A 23,724-nucleotide genomic window follows, 5' to 3' on the forward strand; every position below is an offset into this window, starting at 1 on the left:
TCGTGTTTGGGTTGAACACAACTTATGGTTATGAATTCCATATTTTGCTCGACGATTTAGACGCTAGAATTGTCCTGGGACGTGAGTCAGGCGTGACCAAATTTAGATGATGCTGATTTTCTAGCCTACTTTAAAAAAATAAATAAAATAAATAAAAAATATTTGCTGGAGTTTGCATGGGCTACCCGGGCTTGTGTGGGTTTTCTTCATGTACTCCGATTTCCTCCTACATCCCCAAAACATGCTGAGTAGGCTGGTTGAACACTCTAAACTGCCCCTAGGTATGTTGTAGTTGGCTGGGGTAGGCTCCAGCACCCCCCGCGATCCTTGTGGGGATAAGCGTTTCAGAAATTGAATGAATATAGTTGCTGTGCTCAATTCCGTCTCACGGTTTGTGTGTTTTTAATCATAATTTTCCAAAATAAGTAGTGTTGCAATATTTTTTTGACATCAGTTTCTGTGAGAAATGCTGAAATTGAGCAAACACCACATTTTTAATTAAAAAAGGGAAGTAATTACTAGTATGGCTTAGTCAGACACTAATTGAATTCGCTGCCGTCCATCCCACTTCAAATGGATTGGACTTCTACTTGCGGTAAACTAATTAGGGTGCATCTTTCCAGAGGAAGAACACGTTTTAATGTTTAACTTATTGTTTTCCGCTTTAAAGGGATTGGACATATACTAGTGATAAACGCGATTGGACATCTATGGCGTATTGGTATCGGTGCAACAGTAATTAGTAAATGTTGCAAACCACCTTGATTGCCTGTTTATTTTGTCCTCGCAGGTCATGCGCCGCAAGCTACTACGCCCCCAAAAACACACTAGAGGTTGATTTTAGACATAATTTACACGCAAATCTGGCTCCCATGCTGGCTGTAAAAAAACCCGCCCTTTCATACCCTCAGCCATGCCTGCCACCACCAAATCTGCAAGGAGACGGACCCCCGCTCAGAGAAAGAACGGCCAAAAAGTCGCCGGCGCCAAACGCCAAACCAGCAATTCCAATAAGGGCAGGGGGCGAGCGAAGGACCGCCTCCAGAAAGTCGCAAGTGCCCCCACGAAGTCGACCGGAAGGGGTCGGGGACGCCCCTCATGTCAAGGCAGCGTGTCCCCAAGTGGAGTCGACCACCCCCTTAGTGTAAAAGGATCGGCTCGACTTCGAGGATTGTGCAAGGTGTCTGACCACTGTGGCCAATTAGATGACACCCTATGCCAGAGGAAGTCCCCGCGCAGGGCGCAAGTGTCAGCTCGTTCCTGCTTGCCGCCAAAACCCTGCAAGGGCGCCAAAAAGACCAGGGGTGGAGCAAACATTCGAGACCGGGCATCAAAGACCGGCAACGCCGACGCAAATACCGATGATGACCTCGAGAAGTCAGACCCCGAACAACTTCTGCCCGTTTCGCTTAAGACAGATTTTCAAGGGCCTGCTCACGTTAAAGGTGCTAAAGAGGGCAGCCCCCTCAAAGCGGACTCCCCCCCGGGTATCGATACCCTGGAAGATTGCGTGCCCCGAGACAACCAGACTACCATCATCGGTAAGGTTGTTCCCGAGGCTCCTGGAAGTGAAGAACTGCAACTGGACCTCTGTGACAACACTGGTCAGGACAGCCCTCGCCAAGCAGCTTCTACTTCTCCTGTTTTGCAAGGACCGCTGTTATCATCTCTGACCGGACTAAAACTCGGTCCCGTTAAAGACGACGCCGACGCCATCTCGGAAGAGACCGGAATCGACGCCGATAGAAATCCGGAGACGGTATCAGAGGGATCACCCGAGAGATTGGACGATGTCGAGAAAGCGAGGGAGGAATCGACTCGGGGCGAGGGACGACCAAAACAGAACAATCCCGCCGAGTCCCGCCCAGTCGGTATTGAGGTTCTCTCGCAACCTCCGGATACCCCTCAGTCCTTCGAGCAACTTCCAGAACAGTCGCTTGACAAGGTGCTAACTGTCCCAAACACAGCTACCTCAAATTCCACCAAATCCCCCGAAGCCTCAGCGTCGCCCCGACCAGAGGTTGCAAGGCGGGACGGGACAAATGTTCAAACTGTCGTTCATGGTGCTACGCATTCAGTCTCCAGATCCTCTGCTGTACCAGAGCCCTTCACGTTGCAACGTACCAAGCCAGTAGCGCGAAGTACCCCAGTTATTATTTGTAGTGATTCTATTCTGAAAGATAGGAAGTACTGGGAACAACAAAAACTTCCGGAGAATCCCCTTCTTACAACTCCCCAAGCCAAAGATAGGAAGTCGTCTCCAGAACCGTCGGGTCGCCAAAGCCAGGTCGAGACCCTGGCGCAGTGCCACCCGGTCACGAGCGAAGATAGAGGTGCGGCGGTCGCGGCTCCGGAGTTCGACCTGCCGTCAAAGACCTCCACGCCGTCCCTGGATGGCAGCTCGGCCTTCTCCTGCAGCTCCGAGAGCACTCGCTCGTCTTTCTCCCTGGAAACGGAATCCGAGACGGGCTACGGCGAACCCCCCGGGGCGTCGCTCGCCTGGGGATGCGAGGGAGGTCTTCGCCCACCTTCGTGGAAGCAAGAGCAGCGCAAGGAGCGGCGAAAGCGCAGCAGGTGCGGGAGGTGCGAACCATGCCTGAGGACCGTCAGCTGCGGACGCTGCAGCTGCTGCCTCAACCGCAACACCGGCCACCAGATTTGCAAGCTGAGGAAGTGCGTGGAGCTGAAGAGAAGAAGACCATCATCGAAGACCACGCTCTCTGCCGTGAAGGTCAGTTTTGTTTTTCATCTTTGCCCCAAAACACCAAGAGTTTTCTAGTCTCCGTGCTGTCCTGCCAAATACTAGCGAGGGTAGCGCTAGTCCCGACCGTTACGGATAGCGAGTCATAACTGAACATTTTGGTGGTGAACCGAGATTCTATAGACGGAATGCAGCCTTCCTGGGACATTTCTGAGTTGGGGGAGGGGCGTGGATAATAGACATCCCATGTGAATGCATGTGTGACTAAAGTGAGTATGCGGGGATGGTGCCTTCTTTGTTTTCGCCAGCGGCAGCCGCTCACCACGTGGTTGGTGTAATGCGCCTGTTATGCGGGTGGCAGTGCGTGGTTGAGAACCGGGAGGGCTGCCGGCCAATGATGTTTCTGTAACCATCCATGGGGATGCACGACTGATTGGGGGTAGTCAGGGGGTTAGCGTCTCGACTTCAGTTCTGAGGTTCAGATCTCAGTGGTTGTTTGTACGAGCCCTGTGATTGGCCGGTGACGTGTCCAGGGTGTGTTTTAACCCTTTGTAGAGCGACCCTTTAAGCATCAACATTCGTTCATTTGCTCCTCCCAGTCAAAATGGATTGGCCGGCGGCTAGCTTCGTCAATGGCTCTGAAGGGTGAGCATTCGCGGTTTGAATGAATTGGGCGTCTATTGTTGTGCCTGGCGGACAAAGAGTTAAATCCTTGAACAAAAATCCACTGTAGTGTGTGACTGATGGGCATAACCCGAGATTTTCTCATTCCAATTCAAAGCATCACCACATTATGCCATCCAACTGTTTTACACGTAACTTTGTTCTAAACCCCCTAAATTTTCAATGAAAAAAAAGATAATCCTTAATTAAGTATTGCAAAATTCAAACATTTTTTGAACCTCTATAATCTTTGACCTCATTACTTCCCTTTCATATCACAAACACATCCAGGAATAATAATCCCTTTCTTCGTTCTTGAGTTATTTTGAACATAAACACAAGGCAATCGTTAGTGTTAGCCATGTCAAGTCCAACTGACCTTTTCTCATCAATGATCCTCGTAATCGTTGTTTCCAAAGGCCTAAATGTAATTTGTCCACACACAGGACAGCGTTTGAACCCTAATGTTGCTTTGTGATCATGGCTTATAACAGAGCAGCTGTTTCTAAGGCGGCTAATGGCTCCAAACGACATTATTCGCTATTTTGTTGGGGGTTAGGGTTGGGATAACTCTCCCTACCTCGGGGCCTAGTCGGCATTGTGCGGAAGCTTAATCGTGACACACGCCGATTAGCAGCAATGTCCTCATTCATTTTTATGCGTTGTTGGAGTCATGCCGCGCACCATGTGCGTCGCTCTACGCTCTCCATGCGGCTGGGGGGAGGGAGAAACCCAGAGCCAGGGTCCGTGTGGCTCGGTGGCCCTCCCCGTCCGAGGCCGAGGCAGATTAGGAGGGACTGTTATATAACACCTGCAGAATCACTCAGTGGAGACCTTTGTGCACCGTTGCCGAGCATGGGAGGCGACGCCGAGGCCAGAGTATTAGAAGGAACGTCACAAAATGTGGGTCAACGTGCGGCTGCCTGGGATTTGTTTATGTACAAGGGCTGCCACGAGGAATCGACTAACTCACTATGCCTTGGAGGCATTCAAATCCTCTTTTTCGACTAACTCACTCTGCATTGGAGGCATTCAAATCCTCTTTTTTTCCCTAAATAACGCCGTCCCTAATAAACCGTTCCATTCACTCCAATTGATTTTTACAGAGTCCCAGACATGGCATTATATGAATGAAGAACGGGCTAATACTTGGTGAGAATGAGTTAGTACATTGTCAGAATTAGTTAGTACTCGGTGAGAACGAGTTAGTACTCGGTGAGAACGAGTTAGTACTCGGTGAGAACGAGTTAGTACTCGGTGAGAACGAGTTAGTACTCGGTGAGAACGAGTTAGTACTCGGTGAGAACGAGTTAGTACTAGGTGAGAACGAGTTAGTACTAGGTGAGAACGAGTTAGTACTCGGTGAGAACGAGTTAGTACTCGGTGAGAGCGAGTTAGTACTCGGTGAGAACGAGTTAGTACTCGGTGAGAACGAGTTAGTACTCGGTGAGAACGAGTTAGTACTCGGTGAGAATGAGTTAGTACTAGGTGAGAACGAGTTAGTACTCGGTGAGAACAAGTTAGTACTCGGTGAGAACGAGTTAGTACTCGGTGAGAACGAGTTAGTACTTGGTGGGAAGAAATCAGTATTTGGTGTGAAAGTAGTTTGTTCGTTCAATCGCCACCTCTGGGTTGAACGTCTTGTGTCGTCAATGGCTGCCAATGAGTTAAATGAGTCCCTAAAGGCGGGTTTAGCATGTGGTGCTAATGTATGTGTGTGTGCGTGCCTGGAAGGTCGGCATTGCTTCTCTTGACTGACTAATATAAGACCAGGCCACGAGGGAGCCCTCAAGCGAGCCTGAGTGAAACCAGACGTGATTTAAAAAGGGAAACCTCCACCACAATTCTGCTCTTACACAATGCCGGCAAGCCTTTGTGTATTTTCAGTCCCTTTCAATCAGTTTTCTCTTATTATTTGGATTATTTTTATTACACGGTACGACAAAAAACTCAAAACACAGTTGCAGGAAAACAGGAAAAGCTACAGACAAGCCAATACACGAATTTCTCTACTTGGCCTCTGCCCTTTTTCACAATCCCGTGGAAGACGTTTGTCAGGAAGGGTGTGTGAGCTTCATCAGCAAGACTGGCCCCTCCAGTAAATAGCCACATATGCTATTGCTACATAAACTGTTGCTATGTAAGCCGCGGTGAATGAAAATAGAGATTACTACGTTACAGATGAGTAAAAGTCACGTCAGGTTGTTAAAATAGAGGATCTGGTTGGCTATATGTAATATTCCTGTTTATTTATGCAGTCACGGCTGAGGCCTCGAATGTTATGTTTGTTTTTACACCAAAAAAATCAAGTGAAATGTACTTGATTAATGCACTCAAATGTATTAGAAAAGTTCAGATTTGAATTCTTCACTGTTTCGCTGTAGCACTTGTTCTTCGACGGAAAATTGATATCAGTAATAATTCCCCATAATGCATCATAACACACATGGTCATCATGTGTTTCCAAGTGAATACAAAAAGACTCGCCGACAATAAATACGGCAAAATGAAAACATGTCAAAAATGTCATTTTATTATACAGGTGCAGTCCTTGGGACTGTTTCAAGCTCCCCCTTAAAGAGCATCCCATAAAAAAAAGCCACGTCCAATTTCAAGATTTTAGACAGCCTTAGTGGAAAAATTGCTTTCAGGCCCCTCCCCCTTTATTGTCTCCAAAATGGGAGCCTCCTTAATGTAAAGCAAGAGTAATGTGTTTCCGAGCAGACGCTTCCCCCCGCTCGGTGGTTTTGAGCGCCGACGGTTGCCACGGCGACCTCATTGTCTAGCGCCCACCTTTGACCCGCCTGCCTACTCTGACGGAGGGTTCTCAGGGTCATAATGAGGCTTAGTCGGAGATAACCAGTAGGCACGATTAAGACTATGAACTCGGTAACCTGTATCCAGGTAACTAGGCTAAACTCAGATGGCCATTTTTCTTGTTGTTTTTTGCCATTCATCAATAGGCGTCCAATCCATTTGAGGTGGGAGGGTGGCAGCAAATGAAGGAAGGGTAATACAATACAAATGAATACATTTCAAATATACCTCATTTTATTTTTAACTCTCTTTAAATAAGTGACAAACTCATTAAAAACATTTTTATTTTATTTATTTAGTCAATATGTTTATTTTTATACAATTGATTATATCTTATGTTTCTCTCTATATATTTATATCATTATCTTTACTTAGCATTCTTTATCAAAATTAAAATACATTTGTCCTAAATTACAAGTCAGCAGATTTTCAAATATTATTTTCATCTTGTATTGTATCATTTATAAGCCCAATCGTTTATTATGTAGTTGTAGTATTATATCATTCATATTGTTATATTAATATTCGTTTTTTTGCAAAGTGATACATTTGTGTAAAAATGAAGTGATTGAATTGAATTGAGTGCTTTTATAGTCGTTGATTTTTCCAATAGAATTGAATTAGCAGTCATATTTCGCGTGACGTGAACTTGTATTGCCGCTTTCAATCCATGTGCGCATACGTGCTGACTCACCATAACACAAACTCCAAAAGCCGTTTTTGTCTCGACGCCAGCAGCCACGAGGCCCCTCGAGGGGGGCGGAGCAGAAAGGCGAGAGGTGGGCTCCTCGCTCTCCTGCACGCTTTGCTTTGCTTTGCTTTGCGCATGAGCCTTTCTGTCTGTTTATGGGTCAATGCGTACGTTTGTGTAAACTGAACTCGTGCTCACCTTTGCACGTCCTTCGCCGAAGGCTGATTAACATTCACTTCCATTTTTGGCCAAAGGAATGACAAATACTCCACCGTTCACAAATTTAGCTTTAGTTCTAAAAATTAACACACTAGCTGTCCCGTGGGTCACCTCTCGTCGATTTTTAATCACTTCCTATTCATTTTGGGGCGTTTTCAGGTCACATTATTATAAATTCAACGACTGCCATTGACGGCGGAAGATGTCCGATTGTCAAATTTCTCCACGTCAAAGGAAATTGGACGTCTAGCACCGTCAATGGCACTGAAAGATGACTTTTCCAAGCCAGACCGTTCCATTTGTATGAATTGGATGTCTGTCGTTGTCAACGGCAGACAATGTGTTAATTTTGGCTCATTCACTTGTTATGGGTCACTTCTTGTTGACTTTGGTTGACTTCCTGCCCATTTCGTGGGTTTTCTAGTTGGCTTCCTGTTGACTTTTGGACAGTTTCTATTCGCATTTAGAGAAAAAATACAAAATAAAAGCCCGTTTTGGCAAAGCTTCTGCGCTACTATGATTGATAGATAGTTGATGATTGTCGTCATGGTTTGGCAGGAATATAACCTTGTTGTTTGTCTTGGTTTGAAGTTTGTTATGTTTCTGCCATTGTCCAACCTGTTCAACAAGCTATGACAGTTCCTATCATTGCCATCTGTAACTGACACTAAACAGCACTCACATTTTATTTGCACCAAAACACTCACACACAGAAATTGGCAGTTTGACCCTTGTGAGGATAAGGAACATAGAAAATGAGTGAATGAAATTCAAAAAAAAAAAACATAAATAGGTAAATAAATACTAACTATTAAATGGTTAAAAATGTTTTTACATTTTTATCTTTGTGATGATAAGCAATATAGAAAATGAGTGAATGAAATTATAAAAAAAAAAACTAAATAGGTTAAAAAAACTATTAAATGGTTAAAAATGTTTTTACATTTTTAACCATTTTCCAGGAAATAGCTTAACATTTTACCATTTGTGGTTGGTTAATTTATTTTTTGTTGTTGTTGAAGATCTTGGGATTTCATCATTCATTTTTTTTACATTTTTAACCATTTAATAGTTGGTATTTTTTGACCTATTTTCGTTTTTTATTTAGAATTTCATTCACTCATTTTCTATATTGCTTATCCTCACAAGGCTAAAAATGTAAAAACGTTTTTAACCATTTAATAGTTTGTATTTTTTTGAAACTATTAAATGGCATTTTTTTTGTGTTTTGGTGCAAATAAAATGAGTGCTGTTTAGTGTCAGTTAAGAGAACACTTACTGTCGTTTTCCCTTTTTTGTTATTTAAAATCACATTCATTACTTTTCATGATTTTTTAAGCTTTAAAAAATAATCATATTGTTTTGCCCTTTCCTGTTTTTAAACTAAAAGTGTAAAAAAAAAACTAAAATTAAAATATTTACTGTTTAGTGCAATGGATACACGTCCAATCCATTTCGAATGAAATTAATGCTTAAATCTTTCTTATTGTTTTCTGCATGCTCATCCACAACCAAATGTCACCGTGTAACTGCGTCACCCATCATAAACGGGACAAAAAATAGGACTTGATGTCGGAGGTCACATGTCTTGAGTCAGGGGAACTTGTTTTCCAGGGAGGGGAGTTAGCATCACAGTCATGTGATAGATAGCCAGGAATGTACGCTGCGGGGAGACTTCATATCAAACTTTTCAAACTAATTTGACCTCTGACCATTGATAAGTTAAGTCATTTATCCGCAAAATTGAGCTGCAAATGGATGGCTAGCAGTCAATCTTTACTTTTCAGGGCCTTGACTGGACATCTATGGCCGTCAATGGCAGCCAAAGGGTTTCATTGCCAGGAAAAAGCTTAACATTTGACCATTTGTGGTTGTTTCATTGATTTTTGTTGTTGTTGAAGATCTTGGGATTTCATCATTTTGTAAAACGCTATCTAGTCAAATGTAAAGTGAGTTTCAAAAACAACATTTTTGGGGTCATTTAAAATTTGGGGTTAACATCACTCAAGGGTTTTGTCATTTTTTGGTCAACTGTGGCCTTTTGTCATTGTTGCGACACAATCAAATCCAAGTTGTCTTGGCAACGTATTTGGGCCTAAAGCAGCCATTTGTTTGGCTACCAAGAAAGTGAAAAGTGGAATCCACGGCCATTTCGGCCAACGTGTTCACCTTCCCACACGTTTGAGTCGTTCCATATGGTGCCTCGGGGGTTAATCTCTATGGCGGCGGTGGCAGCCAGATCCAGCGTCCGCGCGGCGTCCATTCCACAGCTTGCCTCCGATCCCCGCGCGTAGTACTGGAGTAAAAAGCCCACATAGGGGATCCTTTGTTTAGGAGAGCCTCTGCATGGAAGATAATTTACAAACCGTGACGCTCCTCACGCTATTGGCTGACGAGCGGCCGTCTGGCTCCCACGCGTGTGCGTTTCGACATGGGCGCGCAACCTTCAGCTGCGCCGCCGAGAGCCCACAAGTCACCACACTTTGCCCCCCGCGCTCGGCCGCCGTAGTCTTTGGGGGCCAAGCAAGATGGCCACTGTACCTTTGAGTACACGGGGTCACGGGGGGGCACCCTGCCGAAAACACGGGGGTTTCCTAGCAAAAGAGGGGAGAAAAAAAAACACAGAAAAGAAGCTAGCAGAGTGTGACTTAGTGACCGTAGTAGAGCCGCAATGGCGTGGAGCTCATCCCTAGGATTTAGCTGATCGGAGGGCTTAATTTGCAAGCTGGTTTTTATTCGGGTGGAGGATCTTGTCGTTCGCAGGTGGGTTTGAAAGGCCTCCTTTCAACGCTGCTTTGTCCCGGGGAGATTCTGGTCTTAGCGATATTACTCGTCACTGGAGAGGCGCACTTGTGCACCTGCTGTTTTTTCTTTTTTTTCGTCATCCCGACGGATCATTTGTCAGCGTGCAGTCGTCGCTCCCCTTTTTTTGTTTTACCCGCGCGATTTGGAGTTGTTTTTTAAACTCGCTCTGTCGTCTTGTTTTTAATCGCGCACTCGACTCTCACGTGCGCCAGTATTTCCACTTTCAGGCCGGGGAGGGGAGACGTGGTCTCTGGAGCGTGGCTAAAATGGGCTCTCAGACGCCGCCATGGGTGTTCGCTTGCAGGAAGAAGCACTCCAAACGTCCCTAGAGACGCGTCGTCCGATTACGGGGAGCTTTGTTAGGATTGCCGCGGTGGTGGTGGGGCCGCCGTTGCTAGGGGTGGCCTCCGAGCACGCGCCGAAAAGATTGTAGTGCCGACGTTTCGAGGGTTTTGTCGGCCCCGGACACGCTTGGACGTGCAGAGTTTTCGGAGGGACCCTGACGGGAGACGTTGTTTTTCTGCGGGAAAACCGAGGTGTTATAAGGCAACACAACGCAAACTGGTGGTGCGTGAGTTAATCAGTTAATGGGAATCAATAATCAAGTGTTTGCAAACATGTCGTTTTCATTCATTCGGGTCAACGGTGAAAAAATGTTGCATTTTTGCAAATATTTGCATTTCATTTATCGTCTTCGTTACCAATTTAAAAAAAAAAAACAAGGGAAAAAAAGGCACTACAGTAAGTATTCTTTAATGTAAAAAGTATACCGTATTAAAGGGGGAAATATATCTTTTTATGTTTTTATGTTGTGAGCTTTATTTTATTTATTGCACTAGTCAACAAAAATGTGCTTATTAACAAACTGCGTCTAATTTTAAGGTGCTGAATCCAAATCTGACCTGACGTGAAGTGAGCACTTAAGTCCTGACCTTCCATTGACAATGATAGACGTCCAATCCGTTCGCACCGGGGCTTAACACTGGTACTTAACACCTTACAAAACAATCACAAAATATAAAGGTTTGCTTTTCCAGATCGCCACTCCAACGTTATGTTTTCTGTGTACTCAAGAAATCCCAAAGCGTTTGCCGCAAGCTTTTCCTGTCAGGGACTATTTCCTTTTCAGAAAATCCTGCAAGGGCTCTACTTGTATTGCATATTTTGGGGGGTCTACGCCGGTCACGTTCGGACATGCTAACTGCTAATGGCGCTATTATTGAAACCTGTGCGACCTTTTGTGGGGAATTTTCCTTTGCACTGTTTCAACTTGGAAAAAAAACATTAAGCCTCATACATTTCCAATGCCAAAACCACTACATCACCTTAAAATACTATTTGTTTTTGGCAGTTTTTGGTTAAAGAATCTCCAAAAACTTCTGTATTCGTTTCCAATGGCACGAAACGTTCACTGTCCTAGTGAAAATGGATTGGACGTTAATGGCAAGATGGGTGTTATCCGAAAACGCACGTGTCCTGCTTTTACCTCGAGGTATAATAGTTTGTGCTTCCATTTTTTTTTGTTTCTCCACTTCACTGACCTCTTCCTCTATTTAAACCGGCACCTATTGTTGTCCGCTTCAGGATGTCTCTGAGCGTTTGATGCTGACCAAACAGGGACTCCATTTTTGGGCTTATTGTTTAAGCCAGGGTCAACTCGACAGTGCAGAACAGTCACCGCCGCAAAGGATTTTTACTTGATTTATCATCTATTATTTTCACGATTAGCCAACAAAACGTGCAGTATTTAAATCACAGGTTTTTTTTATTGTTATATTAATCTAAACGGTACTTCTTAGCTGGAAATGTACATTGCAAAGGCAAAAAAATACAATATGTGGTCTTCCAACACAAATGCAGATGTTTGCAACTATTTTATTTCAATTAATTGAAAACATTCTGCTTTCGTCAAAGGCTTCAGAAATGTGAGGATCTTTATTGTTTTGAGTTTTTTTAATTAACTTTTTTTTGCAAGTTCATAAAGTACAGCAGAAATTAGCATATTTCCTGTTTGGCTGAAACAATTCCTCTATGCAATTGATCCATAATCAAAATAGTTGCTCTATAATATATTTTAGTTTAGAAATCATGGCAGGCCTAAATGTCATTATTTGAATATTATTAGAAAAGATCATACCTAAGCACCACCACAAAAAAAAAATGTGGACAAACGCCAGTTCTTGACTAGGCTTAGTTTTCAAAATGAACATTATTATTGCATGGCTACATCTGGTTGTGTCTGGTTAGTTTCCTGATGGAAGTCTGGTGATGATTGTTGATGAGTCTGCTGGACGCTGATAGAGTTAAATAGGCGTTTCTTCCATGCAAAGAAAAACAGAAGCTTGATAAGACCTGACCTGAGTTGATAAATACTTTTGCATATTAACGTGCTCATAACATTGTGGAACTTTTGCTGCTCACAAAATTGACTAAAGTACAGATGGAAAGCAAAATAGAAGTTAAACACAGGCATTCTCGTTGACAGCGATAGACGTCCCGGGTTGACAGCGATGGAATGTCCCCTCCCACTTATAATTTTTGGGACGCCTGTCACTGGGACTGACTTATTTATTTATTGTTTAAATGAAGATTAATAAATAAAATGAAATACAAAAGAGATTATTTCATCAGTTTCATCAAATATATATGAAATAGATACATTTAATAAAACTAAATACATTGAGAACACTTACTGTTCTGCCTTCCTTTTTTGAGTGTTAGGAATGGAATGGATAAATATTTTTCAAATGTGAGAATCTTTTTTTTTTTCCGTTACATAATTAGAAATTTATAAAATATTGTAAAATTACGAAATATATATACAACATATTTACTGTACTTTTTTCTGTATTATATATATATATAAATTCAAATGTGAGAATCTTTATTTTTTTATGAAATATATATATATATAATACAGAAAAAAGTACAGTAAATATTCTCTATATATATTTCGTAAAAAATACAGATTCTCACATTTGAAAAATATTTATCCATTACTAAATAAATATACTGCGTTTTAATATCAGTAATATAATATTGTTGAATTGACTACCTCTTTTCCTTTTTTTTCATTAGAAACGTTTTTTATATAGTAAATACAATATTTGGGGTATTTCTTATGCCCAAAAAAAATATTGAATATGACTAAAAATGCCATTGGAAAACATATTGGTGTGCTTCACAACATTATATCCAGCACATCTAAAAATTCGACTAGTAAATCCATATTGATGCATTTGTACAGGTGGGCTGTTGTGAATATTTACACTGCATTCCCCTGCTTTGCCTTTGCGAACACAACGCAAACATCCACTCGTGTTTGCCGCCCTGGTGTCCCCGGCAACGCACTACGCGTAGTGATGCAATCCTATTCCTCGCTCCGCTCTCTCTAAGTAGAATCGTGACTCTTTTTCTCTTCAGCTGAGCCCCCATTGAAGCCTTGAACATGAGTGTTTTTTTTTTTGTCGGATTCCTTGTTTGCCACAATATTTCCCACCCTCTTGCCGGCGGAGGTGGCGTGTCGCCTTGAGTCACGCGTGGCTCCGCAAAGCGTTGACTCACCGCTTTCTTCTGTCACAGGTGCTTCCGGAAAGCTTGTCGTTCAATGGCAAGGGGGAGGCGCAGACGGACGATACCCACACGGCGGCAGAGGAGGACGAGGAGGAAGGCCACACGCCTCGTACAAAAACTCTCGCCGATTCGGCTCGCCGCCACCCGAACCTCGGCGTCTGGCCGGCACTCGGGCTGCAGCTGAGCAACGTTGCACTTCACCGACATGCACGCGACGCTGCGAATGTCCACAACGGTTCCCCCGATCCCTCGACTAAAGCTAAAGGTGCTATCGTGACGTCCGGGAGTCACGCCGATCTGAAGCCTTCGTATCGCGGGGCCGCCGCCGCCATGGCCTCCGAGCCTCACCGGAGCGTCATCGCCGCCGTCCCTTCTCGGAACGGACCCCAGACTCCTCCGCGTGACGCTCGGGGTCCCCCGAAGAGGATCAAACTAGAAGAGGACGAAGAGGCCAGAGCCCCGCGCGATGTCTGCCAAGACCCGTTGTCCACCCTGGCGGCGGTCGTGTGTCTCTCGGTCACGGAACGGCGAGGGCTGGAGGAGAAACTCCTGAGCTCGCGTCCTTCCGCCCTCGGCTGTATCAAAACAGAACCGGCGGATTTGCACTCCATCAAGAAGGAGTGCGAGGACGCGAGGAACGACGCGGACCTCGCCGGGGCTCCCCGGACGATCAAAAGCGAACCGCCCTCGAATGACCTGTTACCGAGCGTTCAGACTTTGGCGGAGAAGAGGAATCTTAGTTTCGACCAGGCCATTGCCATCGAGGCCTTAACTCAACTGGCAGCTTTACCTCAACAGTTCATTAAAAGCGAACGCGAGTGGGAAGCTCCCGTTTCGGCCACCTCGGCTCAAGAAGCGAAACGAACGCCGGCCATTCGCTACAATAAAGTCTCGGTCATCAGCTCGCCGGCTCACCAGACGTCGGTCATTCGCCCTCCCGTGGCCAGACAGGGCAACGTCATCCAGCGTTGCCAGGGCGCGAGGACGACGGGCGGTGACGGGACCCCCGACAGGAAGACTTACGCCCACTTTGGCTCTCGCCCCATCAAGTCAGAATGCGACAACTCAGATCTGGGTATCGACCGCCAGCGTCTCTTTTGGGAGAACCGGGAGAAACCCAAAACGACCAGGAACCGAGACGAAGAGGAGGTGGCCGCCCAATTGGCCGATCTGGCCTTCATCATCCAATCTCGGCAGAGGCAGCAGCCACAGGCCAATCACGTGAAGGGCACTCCCGTGTCGGCTATCAAATACAACTACTGCTCACAGTTATCGCTCGGTCAGAAAAAGACCCCCGTAAAAAAAGCTAAAAGCACTCCTTCCAAGGCCAGGAAGAAGGTAAGCGAGGACGGAAACAACCGCGGGACCCCTCCATCCAAACGAATGTCCAACGGAGACGCTTCCCACCGAAGCAGGGGCAAGAAAACGCCCGTCCCTGGCAAGTCGGGCCTGCCGCATCGGAGAAACCTGTTCCTCCCGCGAGCTCAGATTGACCTGAAGAGATACGTCGCCGAAGCCCAGGAGGAAGCCAGACAACTACTTCGTCACCAGACCCCCATCTCAGAGAGCCAATTCCTGTCGTACCTACACAATCCACTCCACCAGCACAATCTCGCTTCGGGACCGGGGCGGGAAAGGTGTTCACTCACTCAGGTAGCGCAGCCCCGTTGGGGGCCGCAGCACGGTGCTGATCTCGGTCCGGTTCTGCCATGCAACGGCCTTTCCGGCGCCAGGGAGTCCCCGCCTCTGAGCCAGCGGAGCTACTACAAGCTGGAGCAATCGGGGCCGGTGACCGTCTTGTCTACGTCTGCTGATTTCGACGGGGGCCACTCGGCGGAGTCGACGCCATCCAAGCAGGGCGGCAACAGCTTCCTGGATTCGCCCATGGCTTATCTGGACACCCCGACCAAGAATCTGCTCAACACGCCTTCCAAAAAGATTTCCGAGCTTCCTTGCTGTCAATGCGTGGGTAAGTCACTACCGCCGGAATAGAGAACGCATTTACTACTGTTGCACTGGTAACATTTTTGGGGCCGATACCTGGCTGCGTGGTACCTGACCGAATGTACTTTCGCTACCAACCCTCCCAGTTCAACTGGTGAACTCATTTCTGTTCACAGCAAAGAGATGAAAAGACGGTTTAGCGCCGTACGGTGTTTTGAGTTATAGCAAGTTTGGCATCCGACTCTTGTGATTACGTTTATCCTGGACCAATTTCTAACGCATTTCTTCCTCGCCCACAGACCAAATCATTGAAAAGGAAGAAGGTCCCTACTACACTCACCTTGGAGCTGGACAAAGTGTCGCTGCAGTAAGGGAACTGATGGAGAACAGGTAGCGTACCTCAGTTTGCTTATTAGTAGAGCCGTTAGAACGTTCATGCAGTAGGTGATCCCAGAGGTGTTTGGGAGGAATAGGCGGATCCATTTGCGGGTAAAAGTTGTTCAAAATCTGGTTTCTCGCAAGATCTTTGGTTCTCTCGAGGCCGGTAAAAATAGTGAGAGAGTTGCAGGCCGTGCGACTTTGTTTTCGTTGCCTCTGTCGGTCAAAGGCGACCCTGATGCATACACTTGTTTTGTTTCTGAATTTGTCATGAGACATTTCATGTTGGGAACGGATTTTGTATTTCAGTCATCATTGAGAATAGTGTTAAAACTATTTTCAACATTTCTTTAATATTTATTGGAATAATAGGGCCATTTAATAAATAATTGCAGAGCAAATCTTATGTATTGCTATTAATTTGAAAAAAAAACTTCACCTTTAGATAATCAATAACTTGCCTGACTGTTAATAAAAAATATATATTATATTTTTTAAATAAAATAAAAAATATATATTATATTTTTTAATAACCATCAGTACTGTTTTTTTATTTGATAAAATGTTAGTGAAGGCAAGTTGAATGAATGAAAATGAATAGAAACAGAATTGCACTTTGTACTCTAAAGTTAATTTATTATGATCCTTATTATTATCATTTGATAATATTTAACTCATTTGTGGCCGTTGACAGTTCTAGTAAATGTCCAATGCATTTTGATTGGCAGTAAGTGTGTGTCCTATAACCGGTTAGAACGAAAAGGATAGGCATTGGTACAAAAGCAGTGGCTATCAAAGCAACTGAAAAACATTGTTTCAACAGTTTTCTATCCGGTCTTGCGACAACTCGTGCAACTACTTCTACTACTATTGCGGTAGTTGTTATTATTTAGGCTGCAACGTGTGGGCGTGTTCACCGTGTAGCAGACATGCTGAGCGTGTCAAACACAGCCTTGATGGAATGCGGTGGGGTCGCCCAAGGAGCCTGCCATTAAAAGGAAGCGCGCTCAGCATGTGCGCCTGCTACACACACACACACACACACACGACATGTTGAGACAGGAAAAGAGTGACATAACAGACATGAGAGATAACTGCAGCGTTCACTGGGTTATGGGTGTAAAGACTCATCTGGGTTAAACCACACTTATGGGTGTCCTTGTGGGGCCGTTATACTACATTAATGTAGAAGTTAGAGCTTCTCTTATATACTAACCTTGTTTTATTCCGCTGTCAAACTCAAGGCTGTCACCACATCATTGTGTGTGGCCCGTCAACGTAAAGACCATTTTACTTTTTTCTGGCTAAAATTAATGTTGGGTCGAAATGGGAGGATATTTGGATTACTTTAAAAAAAAAAAAATTTAAAAAAGAGAATGTGTACTGTTTTTCCATTTTTTTGATAAACAAAAAATGTAAACAAAAAAGAAATGATGAAAGACAGGGTACTTTATTTAAGTGTGTTGGGTCCGTTGGAATTTTGGAATTTATGTGGTAGTTTTTGGATTGAACATAAAGTGGCACAAAGGGCCTTTGCAAAAAAAATTAAAAAATTAAAATTCAATTTTGATGTCTTTGCGTGTTACAGATATGGCGCCAAGGGGAATGCAGTGCGCTTGGAAGTGGTTGTGTACACTGGAAAAGAAGGAAAGAGCTCCCAGGGGTGCCCTATCGCCAAATGGGTACGGAACAACCATATGCGGATGCAAACATTTCTATATGTCAGGTCATAACGGATGCATGCGTATATCCGACTGCGTGACAGGTGGTCCGACGTGGCAGCGAGGAGGAGAAGCTGCTGTGTTTAGTGCGGCAGAGACCGGGACACTACTGTGATAGCGCCGTGCTGGTCATCCTCATCCTGGCGTGGGAGGGAATCCCCCGCGCGGTGGCCGACCATCTTTACCGGGAGCTCACCGACACGCTCTTCAAATACGGCTCGCCCACCTGCCGCCGCTGCGCCCTCAATGAAGAGTAAGTCAGCCGTTAATCCTTTATAGGATGCTCATTTAACTCATGGGATGCCATTGACGGCATTAGAAATCCAATCTATTGTTGAATAATGTACACAGAATGGACCGGACATCCAGAGTCGTCAATGAAATATAAATATTCCGTGTGCGGGTTATGCCCACTAGTTAACTAATTTTGTGCCGATTGCCCTCGACAGTCGTACCTGCGCCTGTCAAGGTTTACACCCGGATACCTGCGGAGCCTCCTTCTCCTTCGGCTGCTCCTGGAGCATGTACTTCAACGGCTGCAAGTTTGCTCGCAGCAAAGTGCCACGCAAATTCCGCCTGCTCGGTGACTACCGGGAGCAGGTAAGGCCATCGTTGACAACCGGGATTTACAGATCCAGATTTTCAATATTGTCCTGATACAACCCCTGGCAAAAATGAGGAAATTCCCAATCTCGGAAGATCGGTTTCGTGCACCGGTTCACTGCCATTCACGCCATTAAACATCCAATCCAATTGCAATGGACTGGTTTTAATGCTATGAAATTTAAGCTATCTGCTTGTTTGCAAAAAGCATACATGACCGACTGCTGCAATTGTTTCCTGTCATGTCTATGATTTGTTTATATTTACACCAAGGGTGGCAGACTCGGGTTGGTTCGCAGGCCGCATTAACATCAACTCGATTTTATGTGGGCCGGACCATTTTAGATATAATATTTAGATTTTTTTTAATAAATGGATTAAAAGCCCTGAATATTCAGTTTTTTTATAGATCTAAAACAATGTTTTTTTAGGTTTTTTATATATTTTTACAAAATGATTTTTGAACTAAAAACACAGAAAAAAATAATTAAAAAAATAGAATTATTGATTTAAAAGGGGGGAAATCAGGAAATTTAATATACATCTATACTCTTCATTTTAATTTCATCCTAAAACAGAAAGTCGGCACTCATGATTTACTTTCTCGGGGCGCACAAAATGATGCGGCGGGCCAGATTTGGCCCCTGGGCCGCCACTTTGACACCTGTGCTTAACACCATAAAAAGGAGTTACGTGAGGATGGATAACAAAAATGCAAAAATGTCTACCATTTTTTCCCAGGGGCTTTTGGGCATTCCAAATTGTAAAGCAATGGTTGTCAAACATCTGAAGGTTTCCAATCTCATATTTGTTGCGTTCAGGAGGAGAAGGTGGAGAAAAACCTCCAAAGTCTTGCAACTGACCTTGCACCACTGTACAAGTGCCTCGCTCCCGAAGCCTTCCAGAACCAAGTACGGGCCCACGTCCACTTTTCTTCCAAACTTTACCCTCAGAATGCATTTTTGTGTCCTCTAAAACCAAACATCCCGCGTCTCTGCTCCAGGTGGAACAAGAGGAGAAAGGTGGCGGCTGCAGGCTGGGCTGGCGGCCCGGCCGTCCCTTTTCCGGAGTCACGGCTTGCGTGGACTTCTGCGCTCACGCTCACAAAGACAACCACAACATGAACAACGGCAGCACTGTGGTAAGCGAGCGCTCCGCCCCCCCCCTGACCGTCGGCGTCCGTGGCGATCCAGACGACGCACACGTACGTATTTACTGGCTTCTTTCTCCAGGTTTGCACTTTAACAAAAGAAGATAACCGTGCGGTTCGGAACATACCGGAAGACGAGCAGCTCCACGTTCTTCCTCTTTACAAGATCTCGGACAGGGATGAATTTGGTCGTATTGAAGGCCAGTGGGCCAAGGTTCAAACCGGTGCCCTCCAGGTTCTGTCGTCCTTCCCCAGAGAGGTGAGCAGTCTGTAACCATGACGGAAAAAAATGAACCGAAACACCAATTTGACGCATGTTTGCCATTTGTCTGTGTTTCGCAAGGTTCGTCTGCTGGCTGAGCCGGTGAAATCAGCTCGCAAGATAAGGCAGGAAGCTCGTTTGAAAGCTCAAGCTGCCAAAGTCAAGCGGGAGACCCCCACCAAGGGTGGTAGGTTCAAGGCATTTCTCACCTTTGAGTACAATTAAGTGGAATGCATGAAAACAAGGCGAAGAACATCATCGAAACTAGACAATGTCATCTGTAGTAGAGCAATCAAAACAAACGCCCTCTAGTGGTACGCAACAGTACAGACCTGTTTTAGGATTCATTCATCAGCCGTACCGCGCGCGCATCCTCGCAAGGGTTGCGGGGGGTGGATGAAGCCTATCTCAGCTGACTTCCGGCAAAAGACAGGCTAAACTTAGACTGGTCGCCAGTCAGCCGTAGAGCACGCAGAGAGACAGACAACCATTCGCACTCGCAATCACACCGTCACTGAGCGGGAATTGATTCCACGCCTCGGGCTAGTCTACCACTACACCATTACGTACACTGCATTTCTTTAGAAATGTTTTCTTAGTTGTAAAATGGCAGTTTTATGGCTGGTATTTTCTGCTAAGGAAAATCAAATCAAACGAAAGTCTTGAAGTCCTGATACGGCCAATCCATTTTGCCTGGGGGGGTTGACGCCGATCATGGTTTTTCAATGCTAGATATCCCAACTTAAATATAGCTTTAGTGTCCATGGCTGCCAAGGGTTAGTCCACCATAGTGGATTTCTGTGTTCAAATTCTTTTTTTATTTCTGCTTTTCAAACAGAGCAACCTAGCTTTTCCAACAAAGTTTCGCCCGGCCCCCCCAACACGGAACGGTGCCAGACCGGCCCTTACAGTCAAAACACCAGCAACTACCACCAGCCCAGGGCGTCCGACTCGGCGTCCCCCCACCTCCCGCCACACGGCCACACCCCGCCCGGCTTGCCATCGGGAGCCAACCGCTCATTCCCGTCGAACGGCTACCCCGGCGCTATTAAACGCGAGCCGGGCGAGGCGCACTCCTTCCCCCCCAGACACCCCCCCGAGGGCCTGTACAGCAGGCTGAACGGACCGGGCGTCTCGGAAGAGGACGTCAAGCAGGAGGAGGTGTGGTCGGACAGCGAGCACAACTTCTTGGACCGCGACATCGGCGGCGTGGCGGTGGCGCCCTCGCACGGCTCCGTCCTCATCGAGTGCGCCCGGCGCGAGCTGCACGCCACCACGCCCATCCTCAAACCCGACCGTCGGCACCCCACGCGCATCTCCCTGGTCTTCTACCAGCACAAGTCCCTCAACGAGCCGGGCCACGGGATGGCCGCGTGGGACGCCAAGATGGCCAGGAGGGAGCGCGAGAGGGAGGAGGAGGACGAGGAGGAGAGGTTGAAGTTGGAGGAGGGCGGCGGAGGAAGAGCCACGGAGGAGGAGGCACGCGGGGAGGCCGTCCGGGTCCCCACGCGGCAAACGTGGACGTTACCGAGGGACGGCGTGGTCACCGTGTCGCCTTACGCCCTCACGCAGGTGACGGGTCCTTACAACAGCTGGACTTAGGCAACACAAATACACACACACACATACACACTGTGCTTATTTATGCCTTACCTCAATCAACTTGAGACTCTTGGTTTTTTTTTAACCTTTTTTAATCAAGCTCTTCTGATCTAAGATAAGATTTTTGAGTATTTATTCAATATTCTGGAAGGTCTGTGTACTGGTACACCATGTATCTTTACTTGTACGATTACTTTGGCATGTTTATTGATATTATACATTTTTTCAACACAGTAATTATGAGATCTATTAACAAGCAACAGAAGAACAATTTAAGACTAACAAACACTTGAAAAATGAATTGTAACAAGCCAAAGTGTCTCACAATAACATGTTGCGGTCCTACTAGCATGCTAAAGTTTTCCTACTAGAGTTCTAGTACACCAACCGAAAGAAAATCGAATGCTCATTGAACTTAACTTATTGGTTGGCATTGGCGGTGATAGAAGTCCAATGATTTGGAATGGATTGGACGTCTATTGCCGTCAATGAATTCATGGAAAGCTGTTTGAGCATATTCATTATGCCGTAATCATCGCTTCAACTTCTCGCTTAGTGCTCCTTGGTCTTTTTTCCACTGAGTTTTATGTTTGTTGTCAACACGATGGTGCTTTGAAGCAAAAACATTTTAAAGTAGCTTTTTTTAAAAATACTTTATATATACAGTACGTTATGTATACACATACAGTAAGAACAAAAAAACGTGTTTATTTATTTCTGATCATTTCTATTTAATTCCTGGTATTAAGCCTGTTTACTGCAAGAGCTCGGAGATAAACGGTCGCATGGGAATTGGAACAGACATGGCGGCTTTGACTTATGGATTTTGGAGCAGAACTTGCGTTTCACTTGCGATTTGAGATGGAAGTCAATCTAAAGATGAGATCCGATGGAACTTGTAAGTCAAAGCATCCACGGCCACGCTGTATCTGGCTTATATTTGTCGACACGTGATCTCATGTAGCAAAACAGCTTTCCGTGCCTGCTCTCCTGCTTTTTGTTGTCCGTGAAAGAAACAATTTAAAGCATGGAAGGTTGGCAAGAAGCACTTTTTTCATTTTTCTCACTTGAAAAATGTGCCCAAATTTAAGGCCTCGTTAAATATGCACACATAGGGACACTTAGCATTCGGAGAAATTAGGATTTGCAGCAAAGTGCTTATCATGAGTGGCACTTAGCTCATGTATGTTCATCTGAAAATTGAATCATGAGTGGAAATCATAGGATTTTGGAAGGTTTTTCTTTTCTTACGTTTAATGGTGCTTGTTAAAACCTCAATTTGACCTTTATGACAACATACTTTGCCTATTTGTACTGTATTTGCATACTTTTTTAAAAACTAAAACCAGGTGGAAACATCCCAAATTCCACCGATTTAAGTACTTTTAAAAAAAAATTGTGACTGGGTAAATGCTCAAATTCAGCTCAATTATGTGAATGTCTATACCCTTAATTTAATCATTTATTGTAAAAAGAAGAAAAAAGCACTCTAGTCATGGCAATATCATTGATTGAAGCAGTTTTGGCAGATTCATACTTCATATACATCATCTAAAGAATGTAAATTTTAAAATCAGACACTTTTTTTAGGACTCTTGGTGCTAATGAGACAAGTTAGTTCACTGACTCAACCTGGTTTTATGGTGCTCTTTTTATGATTAGAAAACTGTTACAGAGTTCTAAATAAAAAGTTTTGGTGCTGTTGCAACCCACCTTTAATAATGATTTATATTTATATAGTTAAATGCAATTCATTGTTTATTGTCTTCCACGAAACAATTTTTAAAAAATGGAATGAGTTATGGGAATTAATTTACCGGAAACGCCACGGCAAACCCGTTTTCTTGTATCAGTCCACATTACAAAACTACATAGGAAGTGTTTTTTTTATTTTTTTTTAAATGTTTTTGTATTTTTTTTTTATAAACCAAAAGCGATCACCAGCATTGAAAAACCTGGGGGAGAAAAAAAACTTTTTACCAGTTCAAATGTTGTGTAAATATGTATTTGAACTCTATTGTTTTTACTGTTTTGTGTGTAGAAAATGGATTCTCTTGCTTACTTGGCAACTAAATTACTGTTATGTGGCGGAAAAAAAAAGATTATATCCATTTTAGACTTGAGAAGAGACTAAATTTTGCATTTCTTTAATGGATGTCTGATCTCTTTGGGGATTGTGAAATAAAGTCATATTTATATTCTGGACTCTATCATAATATTCTGTTTGTTACAGTTATAGGCTTCAGACAAGATTAAAAATCAGTGCTTGAGGAGTAAAGTATATTAACATTTGACTCACTGTTTTGGAATTTAGGCTTTATCCTTTTGGTGTGTGAGGATGAGTCACTTATTTTGTTACAGTTTGACTCTGGAATTATGCAATTCGTCATTTTCTAAAGAAGGTGTAATAATTTCAATTCAACAGAAATTCATGCAAACATTTTATTAGATTAAAGTGAAATTTTAATTAAGGTAATATGACGAGAAAGATGAGTGATTTATTACATGTATTTAATGTAGTGCTTGTCGGCCATATTTGACGGCCATGTTTGGACAGTATTAAGTTTCCAAAACACTAGCTAGCTACCGCTAACA

General features: G+C 44.4%; 1 protein-coding gene across 2 annotated transcripts; it reads left to right on the top strand.

Annotated features, from left to right (window-relative positions):
* The first annotated feature begins 333 nt into the window (after window positions 1-333).
* On the top strand, window positions 334-23,334 carry tet1 (tet methylcytosine dioxygenase 1). Of its 2 annotated transcripts, none has more exons than XM_077613194.1 (11): window positions 334-2,731; window positions 13,479-15,438; window positions 15,713-15,803; window positions 17,380-17,473; window positions 17,557-17,765; window positions 17,962-18,112; window positions 18,937-19,026; window positions 19,119-19,256; window positions 19,348-19,524; window positions 19,609-19,714; window positions 20,366-23,334. In XM_077613194.1, exons 1-11 carry the CDS (start codon window positions 914-916, stop codon window positions 21,127-21,129), a joined length of 5,598 nt encoding a protein of 1,865 aa, XP_077469320.1. In that variant the 5' UTR covers window positions 334-913; the 3' UTR covers window positions 21,130-23,334. The 2 variants fall into 2 exon arrangements, with proteins under 2 accessions (XP_077469320.1, XP_077469322.1); XM_077613196.1 differs by lacking the exon at window positions 334-2,731 and adding an exon at window positions 10,266-10,463.
* Window positions 23,335-23,724: the final 390 nt, after the last annotated feature.

This window comes from Stigmatopora argus, chromosome 11 (assembly GCF_051989625.1).
Source record: "Stigmatopora argus isolate UIUO_Sarg chromosome 11, RoL_Sarg_1.0, whole genome shotgun sequence".
NCBI lineage: Eukaryota > Metazoa > Chordata > Actinopteri > Syngnathiformes > Syngnathidae > Stigmatopora > Stigmatopora argus.